The sequence below is a fragment of the Mus musculus genome, chromosome 5 (genome assembly GCF_000001635.26).
Source record: "Mus musculus strain C57BL/6J chromosome 5, GRCm38.p6 C57BL/6J".
Lineage (NCBI taxonomy): Eukaryota > Metazoa > Chordata > Mammalia > Rodentia > Muridae > Mus > Mus musculus.
Genome location: NC_000071.6, coordinates 34196268 through 34217991, shown reverse-complemented (window position 1 = coordinate 34217991; position 21724 = coordinate 34196268). Strand labels below are relative to the sequence as shown.

The 21724-nt window shown below is 48.8% G+C and overlaps 1 protein-coding gene across 8 annotated transcripts in view; it reads left to right on the top strand.

Moving 5' to 3' along the window:
* Nucleotides 1-21724, top strand: part of Zfyve28 (zinc finger, FYVE domain containing 28) — a 93476-nt gene that overhangs the window by 70377 nt on the left and 1375 nt on the right. For 4 of the 8 annotated variants that reach the window (XM_006503886.2, XM_006503887.1, XM_017320831.2 and 1 more), the window contains 5 exons: nucleotides 127-1431; nucleotides 18248-18399; nucleotides 19097-19213; nucleotides 20406-20510; nucleotides 21312-21415. In XM_006503886.2, the coding sequence (XP_006503949.1) occupies nucleotides 127-1431; nucleotides 18248-18399; nucleotides 19097-19213; nucleotides 20406-20510; nucleotides 21312-21415 (1783 nt within the window). Of the gene's footprint in view, nucleotides 1-126; nucleotides 1432-3637; nucleotides 3783-3926; nucleotides 4463-10337; nucleotides 17194-18247; nucleotides 18400-19096; nucleotides 19214-20405; nucleotides 20511-21311; nucleotides 21416-21724 lie in introns of those variants that run through there. The other 4 variants (XR_001784671.1, XR_003955626.1, XR_868282.3 and 1 more) reach the window with 4 other exon arrangements.

Sequence of the window (21724 nt, the reverse complement as noted above, 5' to 3'; positions counted from 1 at the left end):
TGGAGGGCACAGTGAGTGTCAAGCACAAGTGGTTGCTGCCTGACTCTTCAGTGTGGGTGGGATTGCTTCTGCTGTTTGTCACCAGAGGCAGCTGTGACAGCCTCGTCTCTGTCTTGACCCCTGTAGGGATCTGCTGCAGGCGCTGACGGAGGAGGAGCTGCACACACTGGAGCGGAGCCTCTGTGTTTCTCAGGATGTGGAGCTCCCCATCCGGGCAGACACCCAGGCACCCAGTGCCCTGGCACCCACCTTTTCTGCATCTCTTCCTCCCGAGGAGACACTTTCAGCCAGTGCCAACAACCCAGAGGCAGAACTGGCCTGCTCAATGCAGTATGATGATCAGGAGTTGGAGGAACTCAGCCGCATGGTCCACAGGGCTGGGGATGAGATGTCTTCTCTGCTTTCACCACCCAGTGCCTGCCAGTCCCCGGCACATAGGCCAGGCTCAGAGGCTAGCCCTCGAGGGGAGGCCTCTCCAGCCAGAGCCCGGCTGAAATCAGGCAGTGATGAGGAGGAAAGGGTGTTCTTCATGGATGATGTGGAGGTGACAGAGTCTCCTGCCAGGCCTGAATCCCCAGGGAACACATTTGAGTTGACGCAGGGTAATGCCCAGCAGAGAGGACAAGATGGCCAGAGTGGAGAGGTGGGGGTCGAGGCACCTGCCCTGGTAAAGGAGGAAGACTGGAGCAACAATAATGTTGAGGGTGACAAGATAAAGCTGGCCAGCCTCATGGGCTCCACTTCCTGCAGCTGCCTAGACTCACAGCTCTACCTGGACGGCTGGGAGGTGAGTGCAGAGGATGCTGAGACTGCAGAGATGATTGCACACCGGACCGGGGGAATGAAACTGTCAGCCACAGTCATCTTCAACCCCAAGTCTCCCACTTCCCAGGACTCAGCTGTGGCAGCCCAAGAAGCCCCAGGCCATGGTACTTCCCCTTTGGAGCCCAGGGCAGAGGGGACAGGGGACAATTCACACAAACTCAGCACTACAGCCACCAACTGCCTCCTCCATTCCTGTGTGTGCTGTGGGAGCTGTGGGGACAGCAGGGACGATGCTGTAGAGCGCCTGCGGGAGAAGTGTGGCCCAGGAAGTGTCATCAGTGCCTCTAACCCTTCTGTAAGCTTAGCCAAGGGTGGTGACAAAGAGCCCGAGAGAATAGATGAGGCCCAGCCTTCTGATGTCACCCTGCCTGCAGAAGATGCCTCCAACAGGCAGGAGCCCAAAGCCCCTGCTTCCAGCAAGTGCCTGGCACACACCTCAGGGCCTCAGGTGGACACAGCGAGCAGGTTGCAAGGAGAGGGTGAGGTCAAAGGCCAGCCAGAGCCAGAGGCCAGAAAGCAGGACCCTGAGAAGTCCCCTGTGGTCAGCGGGGACAGTCCAAGAGGGGATGTGGCCCAGACAGAACACCAGCACCTGTTGGGCTCCAGGTAAGGGCAGATTCTGTTCTAGGGACCAGACTTATCTCTTTTTTGCACCCAGGATATGTCCTGTCTGATTTTTAAAGCATTGAGATACTTCTTGGAGTTTCTTGGCCACCAAAGAGGCTCAGGACCCAGGGCAGGTTTGCAGTTGTCACCTGAGAGGATGAGGTATGTACTGCCCAGGTACCCATCCTGCACTAAGCTAAGCAAATATCAGTGATCTCCAGGGGCCCAGTGATTCTTTCAGGTAATGCCGGCACAGAGCTCCCCCGCTTTCATCTTGGTAACTTATTCTACCCCTGACGTAGTAAGTGGGCGTAGGTGGGAGCTAAGCACACAGTCCGCTGATTTTTGCTCACCACCATACTTACTGGGCTCACACAAATGAGAAGAGATTCACAGAAACCCTGGCTGTGTACAGAGCCAAGCTGAGCTCTTGAGGCTACCCTTGGGCAATTTCTTGGGCAGGACCCGTATGCCTCCTGCCCTTCCTTAACTCTGTGCTCTCCCTGTTCCCTGTGGCTCTTCCCACGGAGATCCTTCTCTACCGTTGCCTGGCGATGTCAGCGAGGGATGGGACATTCCTTGTTAGCGCTGAGGCTTCTCTCTTTGCCTCTCACCGGAGTGTTCTGTCCATTGCAGATTTTGACAAGCATCGCTGGTGTTGACTGTATTGTATATTTGACTGTATTGTGTATTTTATCTGTAATGTTGGGGCAAGAGGGAGGGGCAAAGAAAAGACGTCTTCCATCCTGAGTGGTTTTATACATTGTGGTGTCCTCAGAACCCTGCCTTGTGGAGACTTACCTGGGCAAGGCAGGCAAGGATGGAGGGCAGGAGTGGAAGAGTCTCTACCTGGAGGTCCTGGATACTAACACATGGGTGCGTACAGGTTGGGACAAGGTAAATGACAAGATAGGGAGCAGATGGAAAAGGAAGGTACTTCAACCCAGGGGGCAGGAGTCTCTGCATCCAGGGCAGATGCCCATTTCCTGTCCCTCACCTCTTCCTAGACAGCAAACAGTCACCACTTTTCCTGGAAGCATGCAAGGGAGAGCTGGTCAGGATCTGTGTCTGTCATAACTCTGAATGCTCTCCCACTCACTACATAGCTCTCTGCTCTGCTACTGGCTGTGATGGTAGACGTTCTGAACCCACCTACTTTCTAGGCCCTGGCAACCTCTAATCTGCTTTTGGCAAACATGATCTGTAGACATTGAAAATAAGCCATGTAGTACAGGCACTTCCGTGTGCCTCATCTTTTCCTGAACAGTGTCTTCAAAGGTCTTCCACACTGCAGCTACAGTAGGACTTCACTCCTTTTCTCAGCTGTGTCACCCCAGTATGCGGCATGGCCATGCTATGTTTCTCTCCTTTCACAGCCGATCCATCTGTAAGAGGGTTTTTTTTTTTTTTCTGTCAAGAATCATGCAGCTATGAAATTCTACTTCCAGTTTTGTGTGGACATGTGTTTTTATTTTTTTCCAGTCTCTAATAGTAGAACATGGAGGTTGTATATCAACTAACCATTTTCCACATACCCAAGGTTACATACATCACATACATCCTACAAGTGGTATGTATGTGTGTGTGTGTGTGCGCACGTGCATAATGAGGGGTTCAACTCCTTCAAATTGTCAATGATTTTTAATCAACTTTCTATTCTTAGGGTGTAATCTATTAATATGCAGCCAGTCAATGACTTGTTGGGTGAGTGCCCATAATTTAAGCCCTTGGCAGGCTGGGGCAAGAGAATGGCAAATTTGAAACCAGCTTGGACCACAGAGTGAGAATGTGTCTCAAAACCAAAGCAAACAAACAAGAACCAAAGTCACTTGAAAATGTTCCCCCTTGACTTTGCATTCAGTTTATAGAAACATTTAACTTGGCTTTATAACTACATAGGATATTTGCATTCTTTCTAGACAAAGTTGAACAAATAGATGTATGTGAAGAAGACTGCCTCACGGGACTTTACTCTTTAAAGGTTTGAGACTCAGAGGTAGACTTTGAGGGTGCACACTCCTGACACCAGGTAGATAGATGGCTCTGAGCTCCGTACCCTCTTCACCTTGCCCCCTGACCTCTAGCCAAAACCTTACCAGAGCTTTTTGGAGATGTCCCCACTTTCCTTTACTGAAAAGTCGAGCCCAGACATGGTTGGGCCAGTGTGCACTCGCTCAGGCCCCCATCCACACTCCCGCTGTTGTAGATGGTGCTGCTGAGGCCAGCTGGTGCAGATGTCTCTCTGCTTCCATAAAGCCTTTTCTTGGAGGCAGCCCCAGCTTCGTAGCCATGGAATGAATTAACTTCTCAGACTGCTGATGGCTACCTAGACACCTCCTGCTCTGTTACTGGTGAGTGAATTATTTTTCTACAAGGCTGACTCAAGAATCCTGTAAATTCCTTGACAGGGGGAGGTGTGGGATTTTCTTTTTTTCTTTTTCTTTTCTTTTCTTCTTCTTTTTTTTTTTAATCTTTTCTGTTTCTTATTTGTTCAGGAAACAGCAGAAGACATCTACCATCTGGAAACTTCTGCCCTGGGAAGGGCCCTTCATCCATGCCTCTACATTTAAACCCAGTCCAGTTCAGTACACACTCGACACTCAGCTACGAAAAGGCGAGACAACCTACCTGGTGGCCCAGAAGACCTCCCACCTTCCTGGAAGTCGGTATAGAATATGCAAAGGGTCTGAAGAGGAAGCACTTGGCAAGGGGCCAGGACCTCAGACAGAGGCATGTCAGCCCAGCACTGTGCTTTAGAGAGCTGGAAGAGGTCTGCCTACAACTACCTATCACTCCTGACCCAACACTGACAGAACCATCGTAGGAGTACTGGCGAGTGTTCTGTGTCATGGGCACATCCCTCGGGGGCCAAGCCAAGTGCTGGAGCCCACCGGGGAACCAGGTGGATGTGGCAGACCTTTCAGGTCCTGCAAGGAGGTGACCAGCAGAGTGTTTTCAAACAGAAGGAAGAGGCCAGTCACACACAGGCAGAACATTTGCTGAAATGTGGAATGAGACGTCAGGAGGTCTGGTTAGTGTAACAGCAGTGTGACAGAGCTTTTTTATGACACATGTCGTCTCATGCACAGGGTGGTATATTAGGATTCTCTGAAAGAGCAAGATAGGGTGTGTATGTGTGCGTGTGTATGTGTGTGTATGTATACATATGTATGTATGTATATCAGATATATACATTATAAGTATTTGAATTTCAATTCTTAATATGTTTTAAAATTATATATATATGTATGTATGTGTGTGTATATATATATATATATATATATATATATATATATATATATATATATATATCCCTGTACTAGATTGGGATCTATCTATATAGGACCTAGTCTGGGTACTGCAAAGTCTCATGCTGGTAAGGCTGAGAACTGGTAGTTGTCCAGTCTGTAGGCTGGCTGTTTCAGCAGTCCTAATCTGGTGCTATGGTCCTGAAGGATTCCTGGGGAGTAGCTGATCTTCAGTCTGCGTTGGAATCCTGGAGAAGTTGTTTCTATCACCACTGAAGGAGTTCCGCAGCAACAGGGTAGATGAACTTGCCAGTGAGAGTGAGGACAGGCAGGCAAAAAGCAAAGGTTTCTTCCTCTGTGTCCTTTTCTGTGGGCTGGCACTGGAAGATGTGACCCAGATTTAGGGTGGGTCTTCCTGCTCAAATAATCAGATTAAGAAAATTCCTCACAGGAGTGCCCAGCGTCTTGGGTTTCAGTTACCTTCTGTGAGAAACCCTGTCTTGAACCAAAAAAAAAAAAGTTTCCTTCTGTATGCAGTCAAATTGACAACCAAGATTATTCATCACAAGTGGGTTATGATTCAACTCTAGTTATACATCTGGGAGACAGATGCTAATGTCTGCCTCGCCTCAGTGTCCATGGAAGGGATAGTGACCTTCACTCTTTCAAGCAGCAGGATCCATTTCTCTGCTGTTCCAATTTGATCACGGGGTTCACCCATCATCTGGCAGGTGCCTCTGTATCTCCTGTGATATGTGACATGGGAAGCGTAATGAACAGTGGCAGGCCCTGTGCTCACAAGTTTCTGTCCCGTGTGTGAGTCCCACCTCTGTGAAAATGGAAGAAAAGCAGGGAGCTGTGGCAAGAGACCTGCATTTGAGGCTGGAGCCCTCCACATCCCTGGAGTGTGTATTACTACTAGTCAAGTAGAAGGACTCCACAAGGACCAAGGGTCATTCCTGCCAAGGGACTAACACATGCTGGCAGCAGAGGGGCCTACGGCTGAGAGTGTAGACCCTGCTGGAGAAGCCCCTCTGTGGGTGCTCTTCTGTCCTTGGCTGAGTCCACCAGCCCCAGCATCAAGGGTGGTGGGACATTGTGAGTAGTCAGCATGGATGTCCTCACCCTGCTGAGTGAATGTTCTGGAACTTCTTTCCTTTTCTTTCCTGGAATGGTCTTTCCTTTCCGCTAGCTTCTTTCCTATCTGTTCAGTGGTCAGAGATTGATGTTTTTGGGAAAAGTTGACATTTTTAGAAAGCTGGTTTTCTCCCACCTAACCTTAGCTTCCTGACTCAAAACGTTCTTTGTTGTCAACTCCATTGTCTGCTTGTCAGAGGACAAAACCCACTCAAACCCATCTCTCACCCTTAGCATGCAGGGATGTTTGCTGTAGAAACTACACTAATCCCTTTTTTTTCCCCTCTGTGTGGTCCCTGATCATTGTAAAAACTCTAGAAACACTAAAAAGACTAAAAGAAGTAAATAAAAATTTCCCACATTTTATGAATAGTTTTGATTATTCTTCATAGTGAAACTGATGCTGTGAGTATTTCTCCACAAAGTTCCTGTTAAACACAACTCTAGGGTTGGAGAGATGGCTCCGTGATTAAGAGCACTGGCTGCCCTTCCAGAGGACCTTGATGTAGTTCCCAGCACCCACATGACAACTCATAACTTTGTAACTCTAGATCCAGTGCCCTCTTAAATCATCTGTGATGCCCCGAGCAAACATGCAATACACACATGCAAGCAAAACACCCTTACACACAAAATTTAAAAAACAGCCAAACCCACAACTCTAATAGAAATGGTATTGTGTCACAGGACATAGTCTATTTACACCATATTTCCAATTTATGTTTTAGGTTAGTCCTGGGCAGTTTCTTTTTCTTTTTTTTCTTTAGACTTTACCCCAGGGTCTAGAATCAGCATCACAGAGGTCAAAATCTTTCCAGAGAAACACTGACCTACGCATACACAACATACACAACATACGTGCTCCAAGGTGTGCCCATCTTTACCAACACAGGCACCTACTATACATCCTGCTGACCTGGGAGGCAGAGCCTGTGTTCTCTGTGTGTGTGTGTGTGTGTGTATATCAGCCAGATGGTGGTAGTTCACTTGGGAGGCAGAGTCAGGTAATCTCTTGAGTTCAAGCCCAGCCTGGTCTACACAGTGAGTTCCATGACAGCTAGGGCTTCACAGAGAAACCCTGTCTTTAAAAAAAAAAAAAAAAAAAGCCGGGGCCTGGCAAACACAGAAGTGGATGCTCACAGTCAGCTATTGGATGGAACACAGGGCCCCCAATGGAGGAGCTAGAGAAAGTACCCAAGGAGCTAAAGGGGTCTGCAACCCTATAGGTAGAACAACAATTTGAACTACCCAGTACCCCCAGAGCTCGTGTCTCTAGCTGCATATGTAGCAGAAGATGGCCTAGTGGGCCATCATTGGGAAGAGAGGCCCCTTGGTCTTGCAAACTTTATATGCCTCAGTACTGGGGAACGCCAGGGCCAAGAAGTGGGAGTGGGGGTGGGGGGAGGGTATGGGGGAATTTTGGGATAGCATTTGAAATGTAAATGAAGGAAATACTTAATTAAAAGAAAATAAATTTAAAAAAAATTAAAAACAAAACAGACAAAGAAAAAACCAAAAGAAAAAAAAAAAAAAAAACCTCCCAAAAAACAAAAAAACAAAAAAACCACCAAACAACAAAAACCAAAACCCACATTGTTTAAACAAGCTTACAGTTCTGGGCTGCAGCTCAGACACACCTTACACCAGGCCTTTAGCACAGTTCCAGTTACTGCCTTTGTTGAGCCAATGGGGCACTTTACTAGCGTGGGGATCTGTGGCTGCCTTCTGGCAGGCATTTCTATGGCTCCCCCTGGTGGTGGATAGCTGCAGTGGCTTCTAACTGATTTCAGCTGCTGGGCCATGTGCTAGAACCATTCACAGTATCTCTTAACCAGTCCCATGTAGCATGTTGTTGTATTTCCAGTGTATCTGGATAGGATTTAGAATCCTCATCTAGGGAAATGCCCTGGCTCAAGGCCAAGTGGAAATGCAGCACTGTGGGCAGGAAGGCAATGGGCCTTCAGATGTCGCTAGCCCTAGCACTGTTGAGTCTTGGAGTCTCAGTGTTAATGTTCTTATTTCCTCCATCTTTTCCCCAGTGTCTGCCCTGTTGTCTTCTGCCCAAACGTAGCCCCAGTGTATGCTGGTAGTGGTCCAGTCCCCACTTTAGAGGGCACATATGTGATGGTTCCCTTAGGGAACCTCAGATCCTCATCTGAGTATCAGTGGGTGTAGGGAAGGTGCCGTGTTGGGAGGAGGCTCCTGGAGAATATGGCTTGGCAGAGTCCAGGCCTGAAGTACTGAGCCTTATGGTATGTGCTCCATGTCCTGTGCTGTTCTGGAGAAGGGTTGCAAGCTAGTCCTGGCTCTTAGTTCTCAGCAAGACATATAGCAGGTGTTCCATCCGTGTGAAGCAAGACCATTTCCAGTGTAGTCTTCTTGCTTCTGAGGGAGCACAGACTCACAAGTAAGCAAGGGAAAGAAGGCTACCGTAGATCACATGCAGTCGAAGGGTGCCCATCCTCAGACAGCAGGCTTCAGAAGAGGCTTCCGCTGTTTAAACTGCAGTGTGACCAGGGAAGGCCTCAGCCAAGCTCACCCACTTGCTGCTGCACAGTTTCTAGGAAGCGTTTAGAAGCAGCAGAAGCTCAGGCATGCATGACAAGAGTGGTAGTGTGTTTGGTGTGTGTGCCTGAGTGTATTGTATCTGTGCTTGCATGCACACACATATACATTGTGTGCATTACATATGTAAACACACTTTTTGTTTATTTTCATCTCCATACATTTTTAGTGTACACACACATATTGCATCTTTAGTTAAAAAGTAGTGATGTGGAGGTTAGAGTCCCATACCATAGTAGTGGGGGCCTTCTGAGAGCTGGGGTGAGTGCTATCCTGGTCTTGACTCTGTCTCTGAGACTAGGTGTCTCCTGAAGGTGTGAGCAGTGTTGTAGGCTGATAGACAGATGAAACTGGGCAGGGCAGATGGCCTCAGGACCTGGTGAGTAGACCAGAACCACAAGAGTAGTTGTGGCATCTGTGGCCACTTAGAGGCAGTCTCCATATTGGGCACTATTGCACTCAATCCAGTAGAGGAGGGACTGTGGATTCAGGCTCACATATCTTTGGCATAACGGGTTACCAGCATGAATAGGATTTCCTTCCCCACTGACCCTACACATGTGTCCCTTAGGTCACAGCCCGCTGGCCTTCACTGATGGATTGCAGGCTTGGCCTCCTCACAGAGGCCATGCTATCACTGTCATAATCAAGGTTGGGCTCTGAGGATAGGGCTTCTCAGGCCCACCTGATGTCTGTGTCTCTCCTTCCCTGGGATAGCCAGGGGCTGAGTGTAGTGATCAGAGCCTTGTGTATGGCTGTAGAGTCTGGCTTACTGTGTTTCTTCTGGATACTTTCACAGTCAGATGTGGAGACACTTCTAGCACAGGCCTTGGGAAGTCTAGGATCAGTTATCTTGCCATGAGAGCAATGTCCACAGAGCATGAGTAGACCTTTGGTCACTCCGTGCTGGGGCAACTTCATTCTGTTGTCCTAGCTAGGTCTTCAGAGGGCTCCCACCTTGACAATGGCAGATTGAGGCAGCCTGTGACCTCAATGGCTTTCCTGGTTGCCTCGACTCTCTCTTCTCCATTATCCTGATGATCTATGATGTCTCAGCCCCATGTCTAGAGAATGTGCATCAAAGGCTCATCCCTCCACAGTGTGGGCTTAGCATTCCTCTCTTAAGGTCAGACAGCATTACTTCTCCACTCTGTGGATTAAATAAACAGAGGCCCTGGCATAGATGTTGATGCCTGGCAACCTTCAGCTCAGACTGTCTAATTTCCTGAGAGTCCTTTACCTCATGGGGGTCCCACCATGGCATCACAACATGGGTGTGAGTGCAGTTCACAGGCTAATTGGCTCCGTGTCTTCAGACAGGCATGCCTGAGGCAGGGCACTCTGTACTTAGCCTCAGCCGAACCTGAATATGTGGTCTTGGTCAGCAGTAACTGAAAATGTAAAGAATGTTCCTATCTAGGTGAATGGCCCGCCCTTCTCAAAGGCCAGAGACGTCAGGCCGCCAGAGAGAATGGAGCTTAGTTCATTTTGCACTTGGCGGACCTGGTGCTTGCCTTGTCACATTCAGGACTATTTGCTGTCCCACAGTGCTTCTTCTGCCTCTCGGCTATCTTTTGATAACTGTGGGATGTGGATGAGAACTCTGACCCTTTCCCTGCCCCAGAGAGAGGCTCTGAGTGGCAAGGAGGGGAGGAGTGGGAGCTGTGGGGATTTCAGAGGGTTGGGGATGGTGTCCCCTCAGCCACCCTCTCAGGGTTGTAGTCCCTAGCCTGGAATGGTGGGGTGGAAGTGAGGATCCACCTTCCTTCCAAGTCACCCTGAGAGGCTTGGCAGAGGTAATGGGGGTAGGGGCAGCTAGAATCTGTAGTGACAGTTGCCATGTCACCAGAAGCCCCTCCCCCCATCCCTTGTGTGTGTGTGTGTGTGTGTGTGTGTGTGTGTGTGTGTGCTGTTTCTCTTAAAGAGACTTCAGCTGTCTTCCTTCGTTTCCTGCAGTTGGTCTCCAGGTGCTGTGGCATTCAAAGCCTGCACTCAGAAGCATGAATCGAGACCACCTCTTTGCTGTTCAATTTGTGGAATGAAAGCAACAGTAAACACTCTTTGCAGAGCACTTTCCTAGATGTATAAACATTGATTACAAGTTCCGACTCCCCTAAACGACTTAAGCTATAATTATATGTTAGGTATGACTATTTCCTTTGACGGCATCAAACACTTTAAGCGTGCTGTGCTTGTGTGGACTTCTCTTCACTGCATGAATATCCCCTCCCTGCAAACGGCTCTGTGTATTAGTGGCCTGAGGCAGCTGCACTGCTGTTTCACAGACTGGATCTTTATCTAGCCATCAGGACATTTGACTGCTATTATCTGGGCTCAGTGATCTCATCTCTGGACCAGTAACTCACGAGCAGCTGTGAGATGGTCTCAGGAGGGGATCAGAGATTCCATATCCATATTAGTGTTAGAGGAGACCTAAAGCCAGACTTCTACTCTCAAGTCTTAGAGGCTAGAGGTCTGAGGTCACATTGTACTCCAGCTAAAGGTTCTGAGCCTTCCTGCCTCGAGTTCCCAGGGCTCCTGGCATTTCCTTGACTTGTGGGAAATCTCTCCCTCATAAGGACCTTTACTGATCATCCAGGCTGGCCTCATCGTGAGATCCTGACACTGACGAATCTATAAAGTACCTTCTCTCCAAAAAGCTCACTGCCAAATCCTCTGGGGTGTGATGTGGATGTGTCACACTTGGGGGCATGTGGCATTCACCATAACATATGGATCTTGGGCTTCTGACTACTCTGCTCTTCCACTTTCCCAGAGGAACCACCATTGGATGTGTTTTCATGGTGCCATGATGATGACATCAGGAAGAGTGCCTGGCCAGGGCACTCTTCCATATAGTGTCTGGTCCCTGCAAAGTGATTGTCCCCGCAGAGAGGAGAGCCTGCTTATGTATGGACTCTCTTGTCTGTTCCTCAGACATGGAGGCTACTGTGTTGGGGATCTTCTGGTGTAGATCCAGAACAAGAAGAAAGGCTGTTGCAGGTTTTTACATTCTCATTGTGTTAATACACAATGGGTCCACAGTAGTGGGCAGGGGTGGAGCAGGAAGAGATTTGTGTAGCAGGGTCTGTTTGTAGAGAGGGAGTTAAAGGGATGGGAGGTGAGTGAGTTGAATAGAGACCTCATGACTTTTGTATGCAGAGCTTCTCTGTCCTGGATCTGTAGGGTTCTTGGTAGGAGCTATGCAGTGATTGGGTGCAGCCTGTGCCTGGTACGGTTCATATTGGGTTCATTTAAGTCATGGACATTCATTCCTTCATGAAAAAAAATGTCTTGGAGCTTCTTTAACAATGAGCAGTAGATGCTGCAGAGGAAAACTGCCGTCTTGCAGTCTTGACAACAGGAAGTCAAGATAAGGGAGTCTCAGAGCTGGTTCTATCAGGGGCTGTGAGGGAGATCCTGTCCTAGGCTACCCTCCTGCTCCTGGTGGTGGCCAGGCATCCCTGGAATTTTTTGGCTTGTGGAAACATCACGCACAACCCGTGCCTTCATCACCACATGCTGCCATTCCTTCATGCATGTCTGTGTTGATTTACTATTTATGGAGTTACCAGTCCTGTTGGATCAGGGCCTACCCTGCTCTAGTATGACCTCATCTGAGTTCATGATGCCCACTAGGATGCTGACTGCAGGGTAGGACTTCATCATGCATATGAATGGATACCATTCACCCTAGGACAGCATACATAACTCTCTGCTAGAGCCAAGCAGCACTGTAAGGTGCCTGATGGTCATAGCATGCTGACCACCTGCTGCCATTCACAGCTGACCTGCAAAGTGGGTGTGACCTAGTTAGATATTTTTAGAGCTTGTTATTAGAAAGTTGTCCTGCCCTACCTGTCTTATTGCTGTGACGAAACACCATTATAGCAGTTTGGAGTGGGGGTAGGTTTATTTCCATAGAACAGTTCAATATCAAATGGTGTGAGAGCAGGAACTCAGGCACGCAGGAACCTGGAGGCAGGAGCTGATGCAGAGGCCATAGAGCTGCTTTCTGGCTTGCTCCCTCTGGCTTGCTCAGCCTGCTTTCTTATAGTACCCAAGACCACCAGCCCAGGGATAGCACCCTCCCCTATAAAGTGCCAGGCCTTCCCACATTCATCATTTATTAAGAAAATGCCCTACAAGCTAGCCTATAGTACAGACATAAGGAAGTGATTGCCTTAAGTGAAGTGTCAAGTTGACAAAACTATCCAGGGTATTGCCTGACCTCTTGACTCCTGAAGAAGGCAGAGCCAGACCATGTTGTGGCCATTTCAGCTCTCTGGAGCTTTACTCTTGGGGACTGAGATGTCCAGGGTGGTGGGACTGACCGGGTCCAGGGCCTAAGTGTGAGACCCTCCTGGCTAACTTCTGGACAGGCCAAGTCGCCTGCTAGTTTTATCTCAGGCATCAGATCCTTAGCAGTGTGTTTCCTAGGTAGATGGCCAGATGCCCACTGTGCCCTGGCCCATTTCTCCACCTCTCTCCTCTTTCAGCCTCTTGCTGCCATCACCATCTGCAGGCCCAAGGGTGCCATCTGCTGCCTGCTGCCTCTTCATTCTCTTCTTGGAATTGAATTTCTATTTATTTGTTTGTTTATTTTTTTAAATTAGGTATTTTCTTCATTTACATTTCAAATGCTATCCCAAAATTCCCCCATACCCTCCCCCACCCACTCCCCTACCCACCCACTCCCACTTCTTGGCCCTGGTTTTCCCCTGTACTGAGGCATATAAAGTTTGCAAGGCTAAGGGGCCTCTCTTCCCAATGATGGCTGACTAGGCCATCTTCTGCTACATATGCAGCTAGTTAGCCCAGAAACTTAGAATATCCAAGATACAAGTTGCAAAACACATGAAACTCAAGAAGAACGAAGACCAAAGTGTGGTCACTTTGCACCTTCTTAGAAATGGGAACAAAACACCCATGGAAGGAGTTACAGAGACAAAGTTTGGAGCTGAGACGAAAGCATGGACCATCTAGAGACTGCCACACCCGGGGATCCATCCCATAATCAGCCTTCAAACGCAGACACCATTGCATATGCCAGCAAGATTTTGCTGAAAGGACCCTGATATAGCTGTCTCTTGTGAGGCTATGCTGGTGCCTGGCAAACACAGAAGTGGATGCTATTGGATGGTACACAGGGCTAGAGAAAGCACCCAAGGAGCTAAAGGAGTCTGCAACCCTATAGGTGGAACAACAATATGAACTAACCAGTACCCCCAGAGCTCGTGTCTCTAGCTGCATATGTTTGTTTATTGAGTCTGTGTCTTACTATGCCTAGCCTCAAATGTACCTTTCTCCTAAGCTGGGATTATGGAAATGTACCACACTGAATGCTTCATTTATTCCTATGACCAGAAAAGAGATGCTTGGTATTTCCTAGTCTTTCATCTGTGTGTGCAGGATACTCTAGGGTTGTTTGTTTGTTTGTTTTGTTTTTTGGTTTGGTTTGGTTTTGGTTTTCTGAGACAGGGTTTCTCTGTGTAACCTTGGTTGTTCTGGCATTTGCTTTTTAGACCAAGTTGGCCTGCATTTACAGAGATCCACCTGCCTATGCCTCCCGAGTGCTGGTATTAAAGGTGTGCACCACCACTGCCTGGCAGCACTCTAGCTTTAAAAACATCTATAGCTATTTATTACGTTGTGGTTTGGAGGCAGGGGCTTGGATGCATAACACAGCACATTTGTGGAAGCCGGAGGACAATTTGCAGGATTCCCTTCTTCCCTCCTCTATGTGGGGCCCAGGAATGGAACTCGGGTCCTCAGGCTCAGCATAGAATGCTCTTACCCGCTGAGCCGCCTTAAGGGCATTTTACTTAACAGTATTTCCAGTACGCTCATGCCCTGCCTGTTCGGCCCTCCCTGCCTGTTGTCCTCAATGCCTTCACTTCTCTTCCTTGTCCTGCTTGCTCGTCTTGTTTTATTTCCACTTAATGCAATTTTGATAAATACCTGACATCAGCCCCTTGTGGTTTGAGTTGCACTGTGATACCTTGCTTGTATCCTCAGTCAGCCACCATTACCTTCCTCTTCAAGCGAGTTGTCCTCTTCTAAGCTCATGCTGTCTCCATGTACCTGCCCCAGGCCTTGGTGTCTATCCACACCATCTTCTGTGTCTTTGGATTCGCCAGCTTTAGAGCCTTCACATAATGAAGTCTTGTAAGATTTGTCTTTTGTATCTGCTTCCTTTCATGTATCAGGTTTCAAGGCTCCTTGACAGTGGAGTGTGGCTCAGAGCCTTTTTGTTTTGAAGGCTAGACGATATTTCACTGCCTTGTTTTAATACTCATCCCCCTTTGTGGGCTTTTGGAGTCGTTTCTACCTCTGGGTGTGTGAAAAATGATGCTCAGAACATCTCTGTCCAAACATATGCCTGAGTTCTCTATTTCTAATTCTTTTGAGTGAGCTGGGCAGAGTGTGTGGCTCTAATCCTATCACTTAGGAAACCAAAGCAGGAGGATCATGATGTTAACCTGGGTTCCGTAGTGAGACCTTGTCTGAAACAATAAAATTAGGCAAGTATGGTGGTCATGACTGTACTCCCAGCACTTGGAAGGTAGAGGCAGAAGGATCAAGAGTTCAAGGCCTTCCTTGGTACAATACCTAGTTTGAGACCAGTGTAGTCTACATGAGGCCCTGTCTCAAAAAAAAGATCATTTTGAGCCAGGTGTGGTTGTGCCTTTAATCTCAGCATTCAGAAAGCAGAGGCAGGTGTAGTTTTGTGAGTTCGAGACCAGCTTGATCTCAGCTGGTGAGGCTATCAACTGCAGCTAGGGAATTTTGAAAAGAAGTCTCCCTCTTCCTCAATCATCAGGCCAGAGTCAACAAGGCCCACATCCTCCGGTGTGTGGAGTCAGGGGCTTTACCTGCAGAGTAAAGGGCTCTGCATTTATTAGCGTGAAGGAACCCATTGGCCTCTAGGAAATGGAGCCATCCAGATGTGGGGGCCTGGAGCTCATCCTATGGGTCCCAGCAGGATCCCAGCTTCTGTGGGTCAGCAAGCCCAGCCCTGACTCCAACTTCCCAGGCTTTCTCTGTGCATCAGTAAACATTTGCTGTGTTAGAGCATGTCAACAGAAGACACATCTGTGAGTGTCCCATCCAGTAACAAAGGAACCCATTGGGCTCAAGGACTTCTTCCAGGACCAGCCCCTCCTTCCTGTATAGTCCTCCATTGTTGAGTGCTGCTGGTATCTCCCCTTTCCCAAATGCTTCTGTACCCAGAGTTGTAGTCATGAACACATCCCTGTGTTTTCCCCCTGCTCATACAGTACATAACTTAAGTCATGCCTGTAGTGGGCTGTGTTGGGCCGGTCCAGCCCTGCCTTGGTAGCCCTGGCAGTGGGTGATCAGTTATCAGAGGACTTTGCATCCCACCATGGAGGTTTGGATTCCTTCCCAGTTTTCTTCTGGGAAATGGAATGCTGCCGAAAGGATCAGTCGTGTCAGCAGACATAGAGACAGAGGGTTCAGGACGATGTTGAAAATGGTTCATTGAGCTATAGAATTGGGAGTTTATACAGTTTTATTTTAACAGCACCAAAATACTTTTCCAGGGTGTTTGCAGTAGTTTACACTCCAACAAGACCAAATACCATTTTTCACTCCTGTTGGGCAGGCTTTCCTCTAAAGTACACTCACTAGTCAAGTACCCACAAACATTTGGCATAGAAAACAGACCAACAAATAAATCAGTTTCCACCACAAGGAACAGAGAGACAGTAGAGGTCACGAGTTGCTCTCGTTCAGCTGCCTGTGGAGAACCTGTGCGAGACAGAAAAAGCTCTCCCAGTGTTGACAGTCCTGGACCCTTGAGTGACAGAGACATGGGGACTTGAGTGGCAAATCCAGAGGCTAACAGCTTATAAGCAGGGATCATTGTTCAGGGGTATAGATGCTGCAGGCTTGTGGCCCTAAACACTCTGATTGAAGGCTTACTGTAGTGGGCATAACATCAGAAGCCCCACCCCTTGGCAGCAGTGTGAAGAGGTGGCCAGCTGGTGGCAGAACTACTGAATGCTTGGGTGCTGGTGTGCTCAGCACCACAGGGAGTAATATTACAGCCTCGGGTGACAGACTCTTGGCATTTGGGTTTGGCAACTCTCTGAAACTTCCAGCAACCAAGGCCTGTAAATTCTCTTCTCTAGTTCTTACCAACCTTCTGCTTTTCACGTGTTTATTTAATGCATGTACATGTCTTGCCTACATGTCTGTTTGCACACTGTATGCATGCCTGGTGCCCGTGGAGGTCACAAAAAGGGGAGTCATTTCTCTTGGAACTGGAGTTACAGACAGTTGTGGGTTCTGGGAAGGGAACTCCAGTCCTCTGGAAGAGCAGCCATTGCTCCTAACTAGTGTCTTCTATCTCTTCCTTTGACCTCAGCTCATGGCCTTTCCTCTCTTGCCTTTTCTCTGCTTTTCCTGTTGCTTGTTATCTCAGCTGCCTCAGCGCTGTGGCCAGTCTGCTGGAGGTGTAGTAGCTTTTCCTCCACTTAGTGTTTAGCACCCTGACTTTTCAGAGATTTGGCTATGAATCCCCTGTGCATTGTCAGAATGACTTTCTAAAGAACAAATCTAATAAAACTAGCCACTGGGGGGTTGCGGGGCGGCGGGGAAGGGACAGGTATTAGGAGGGGGAGAATATTTGCATATCCCGTTGCTGCTATAGCAAAGTACCACAGTGAGTGGCCTCAGTTGTCAAAAATTTATCCTTTTATAATCTTGAGGCCAGAAATCTAAAATCTGGCAGGACAGTTCTCCCTCCAGAAGCATCAGAGAGAGTTCGTCCTGCCTCTTCCAACTGCAAGGAGCTTCAGGGAACCCTTGGCTTTTGGCTGCATCACTCCAATCCCAGACTTTGGATACGTGGTCCCCTCTTCATCTCGAGTTCCTGTGCCTCCACTTTTGTGTCTTACAGGGACACTTGTGTTTGGACTTAGGACCTTCTGAATAATTCAGGATAATCTCAGTACCAGACCCGTCATTTGATTACATTGGAAAAGATCTGCTTTCCAGTAATGTTCCCCTCACAGACTCAGGGGGTCAGGTGTGCACACATTTCAGAGTCCGTGTTCTGCTCCCACAGATGGTGTGAGAGGTGAAAGGTCTTCATAGCAGTTGGGGGATTATGCTAAATGAGGATGCAAGGTGGAGATGTTCAAGCTCTCATAAATGTTGCATCAGTCTCCCTGGAAGGGCGAGTGCAGCGAAGTAGCAATCAAAGGCTAGAGCAAGGCAGGACTGGATCAGGGTCTGTCAAGACCATTGGTTTTTAAAATGGACACACTGATGTATTTACGTGATGGGAAACAGCATATCCAGGCAACTCAGCTCCTTGGAGGAGAACTTGTGGACCGACTTGCCCTGACCCATTGCCCTCAGGCCTCAGAGGCCCTCTGTTACTTGGTTTTTGTCAATTTGACCCAAACCTAGCCTAGATGTTTGGGAAGAGGAAATCTTAATTGAGAAAACACATCTGTAAACCTGGCCTGTCAGCAAGTATGTGGGGCATTTTATTAACTAGTAATTGATGTGGAAAGGCCAAGAACACTGAGTGTTGCCAGTCCTGGACAGGTGGGCCTGGATTGCATAAGAAAGGAGGCTGAGAAGGCTACAAAAAGCAAGCAGTGTTCCTCCATGGCCTCTGATTCAGACCTTGGCTCTAGGTTCCTGCCTTGCGTTCCTGTCCTGGCTTCCTGCTGGGATGGAGAGTCTTGAGAGTTGTAATCTGAAATAAACCCTTTCTTCCCCGAGTTGCTTTTAGTCATGATGTTTATCATTGCCATGGAAACCCTAAGTGAGACAGGTTCCTAGTGGTTACCCCTACTCACCCACCCTGCCTCTCCTCTCTGCATCAGCTCCACGGTTGGTTCCTGCTCCTTAGACAACACCAGGTTGGATGTGGCCACTGCTGCCATGCCTGTCACCCCCATGGCCACCAGAGAGAAGATCCGGTCCAGGTTCCATGGCAGCCATGACCTGATCCACCGCCTGTTTGTCTGCATTTCAGGTGCGTGATCTAGACCTAGGACATGGAGGACAAGCAGTGTGTGTGCCTTGGGAGAGAAAGAACAGTGGGACTGTCCCAGCTTTCTCTGGCTGAAGTGGAGCGCAGTGTGGTCTGAAGAGCAAGTCTAGGGTGGGGCTAGCTCTGTCCTGCAGGGAGGAAGGGGTTTCCTCTAGGGGTGACTGGGAGTGGTGGGCTGGAGTAATGGGCAGGTGAGCAAAACAGCCAGGCCCTGGACACCACCTCGGAATGGGGTTCACACTGGGATTCATGGCTATGCAGAGTCTGCTTTGTGACCCTGAAGTCAAAAGTTACTCAAGCCAGTGTAGTATGGGGTACTGGAAGAATGTGGACATATCTGGATTTCCTTGTTTCTATGATGTTAACCGGTACTGCCGTGGCACAGTGTTATGGGGGCCTCTGTGAGTCTCTCTTGGTAATCACCACAGTTTAGTTGTGGCTGTGAACCCTGAATAAGTTATATATCAGGGAGCAACAAGGGTAGGGTTAGGTAAGAAGCTTTCATCCTTTCCTATCTCTTGATCCCCAAGTTTATACTTATGTCAAAGAGTCCCCTCCCCGAGGGTTGGCATTTGCTGATCCATGAACGCTGGCTGATCCTACACAGCATGTGACAGTGTGGTCTCTCAGTGTGGTTGGCTCACCCCAGTCTCCTGTCTTCCTGCCACTTTTCTATCAGGTGTAGCAGACCAGCTACAGACGAACTATGCTAGCGACCTGAGAAGTATTCTCAAAACACTGTTTGAGGTCATGGCCACCAAGCCAGAAACAGATGACAAAGAGAAGCTAAAGAAGGGTGAGTAGACTTGCAGGGCAGACTCTGGGGCTCATGCCAGCCACCATGTATAGAAAAACCACACCAAGGCAACCACACACCCCAGTTTGGTTTGCCGAACCAAACGTGCCGGGTTGTTGATTTGGGGAGATGAGTATAGCCTGGGAAAGTGGCTCTCCATGCCACTTTGCAGGTAGGTCTCTGGCCTGGTTCTTGCATAGGCCATCCAACATTTTACTTCAGACAGAGGTTGGGAGCTTGCTTTCCATCTTAGACTAGAACAGATGACTAGATGAGTTAGTTATAGTTACCTGTCAAAATATTCAGAGCCCAGCCCAGTGCAAGTGAAAAAGAGGGGAATGGCCCCATCTCTCTAGGAGAGGGTAGCTACACCCACTCTCTCAGCTGCCTCATATTCATATACATTCAGCTCATTGAAGGCACACATTTGCTCTCATATTTACACATACATGTACATGCTTTCACGTGCCTGCATACCTTATACACAAACAGGTAAATAGATATTTGGCAAGGAAGGTGTTTACCCTCTGTCCCTATAGGGTCCCTGGTAGGAAATCGCACCTAGACACCGTCTCTGACCCCTGGTGCTAGTTTGAAGTACTTGTTTGGGGAGAGAGCTATATCTTCACACAAGAGCTTCTGCCTGTGAGGTATCTGGGTGTATGGAATAGCCCAGCTAGTCCTGGAAGTCTGGCCTAACAGGGAATATCCTTGTTGGTGAGGAGTAACTTCTGAATTATCCAGCTCTGCCGCCTGGCCAGACTCTGACTGGCAATCCAGGCAGGGCTGCCTCTGGAAACCATGAGTCAAGTTGGAGATGAGGACAGGCATGTTGGCTATATTCTGGGCAGGGCTCTCAGGTGCCAGGGCTTTAAATCCCTGCTTTGGGAACCATAGGCTAGGAAATTTTACCAGTCAGTGCAGGGGCCTCAGGGCTAGATGGTCATTAAGAGGAACTACCAAGTGCCCCCAGGGTCCACCACACTATACAAAGAATGAAGTCTTTGATAGGGAGAACCTTGCCAGCATTGGCATCTTACCTACTGAGGTGACTTGTTCTGTGTGCTGAGAGATGACTGGGGGGCTTGTAGGGAGCTGGAAAATCGGGGGACACCCAAGTGCTTGCTAAGGACAATCAGTTGCATCTACTGCATTGCCTACCACACCCCAGTGGTTCCCCTCTCTTTTTCAGTAACTCAGACCCTGCGGAGTGCAGCCTTGGAGGACTGTGCACTGTGCCAGGAGACTGTGTCATCCTCAGAACTGGCAGCCAAGACCCGAGATGGGGACTTTGAAGGTATGTGCGAAGCTGTGGTGTGAAGCTGGCATGCTGTCTGCTGAGCAGAAGGAGCCACTCTGTGCATTTCATCTGCACATCCAGGCCATCTGGAGGCACAGCTTTCCATAGGCAAAGGCTGCCCACTCTACCTCCTCCTTAGTACTAGGTATGCACAGCCCCTTTACTGCTGTCAAGCCTTGAGCCTGGCGATTAGCAGCTCAGCCTAGTAGGTCCAAGCTCTAGGAAGGGGAGCAAGGACTGACTGTGGTTACAAGTGACTGATCTGGCCAATATCCAATACCCTAGTATGTCACCTGCACTGAAAGAGTCTCACATAGCAGCCTTAGGACACTCTGGGACATTAATGGGGTTTTTGAGGGATGCAGAAGCCTTCCTTGTGAGGAGGGGGCTTCAGAGAGATCACATGGAGGCTGTCCAGAGTGGGCTGGAAGCTGGGCCCCTTGGATAGCAAAGGAAGGGAATCCTGGCCTGTTTGGGAATACTGCGGTGCATCCATGGGATCTTGATTAGTGTCTCACTAGACGGCTAGACAGAGTGACCAGAGACGGCAAGGTCTTAGGAAATACTGATTGATTCTGCCATACATCCTGAGTCCAGACGACCTGGTCTCAGGTCTGCAACTGGGGTGTGCCTCTGTCTACCAACCTTGTCACTAGACACTGGTGTGACTGACAAGCCTAGAACGAGACCAGAAGAGTAGGATGAGAGGTGTTTATCCACCAGCCAGGCCTCACCCCCTCCCTACCCCCAGCTCAGACTGTTCTCCATGTCTGCTATTCGCTGCTCTTGTTGTGACAGACCCTCCTGAGTGGGTGCCAGATGAGGCCTGTGGCTTCTGCACCTCCTGTAAAGCTCCCTTCACCGTCATCCGCAGGAAGCACCACTGTCGCAGCTGTGGTAAGGTAGGTGGGGCCCTTCTGGCCCTCTGCATCTCTGGAGTTATATGGGGACTGTCCCCAAGTACAGCAACAGGGTTTAGAAGTTAAGAGCTGATGTCCTGGGAACTCAGTCATGTTTTTGCGGTCCTTGCGTTAGAGCCTGGGTCTAGGTTCTGAGCTCCACTCTGACTCCACGTCTTAGGCTATTCCTAAGGTACAATCCTGGTCTCTCCAAGGTGAGAACAGGAAAGGGCAGGGGTTTGAGAAGGAGTCTGCAGTAGCTATGGTGGAGGGCCTACTTACTTTCAAGAAGCCTGATCTACTGGGCAAGCT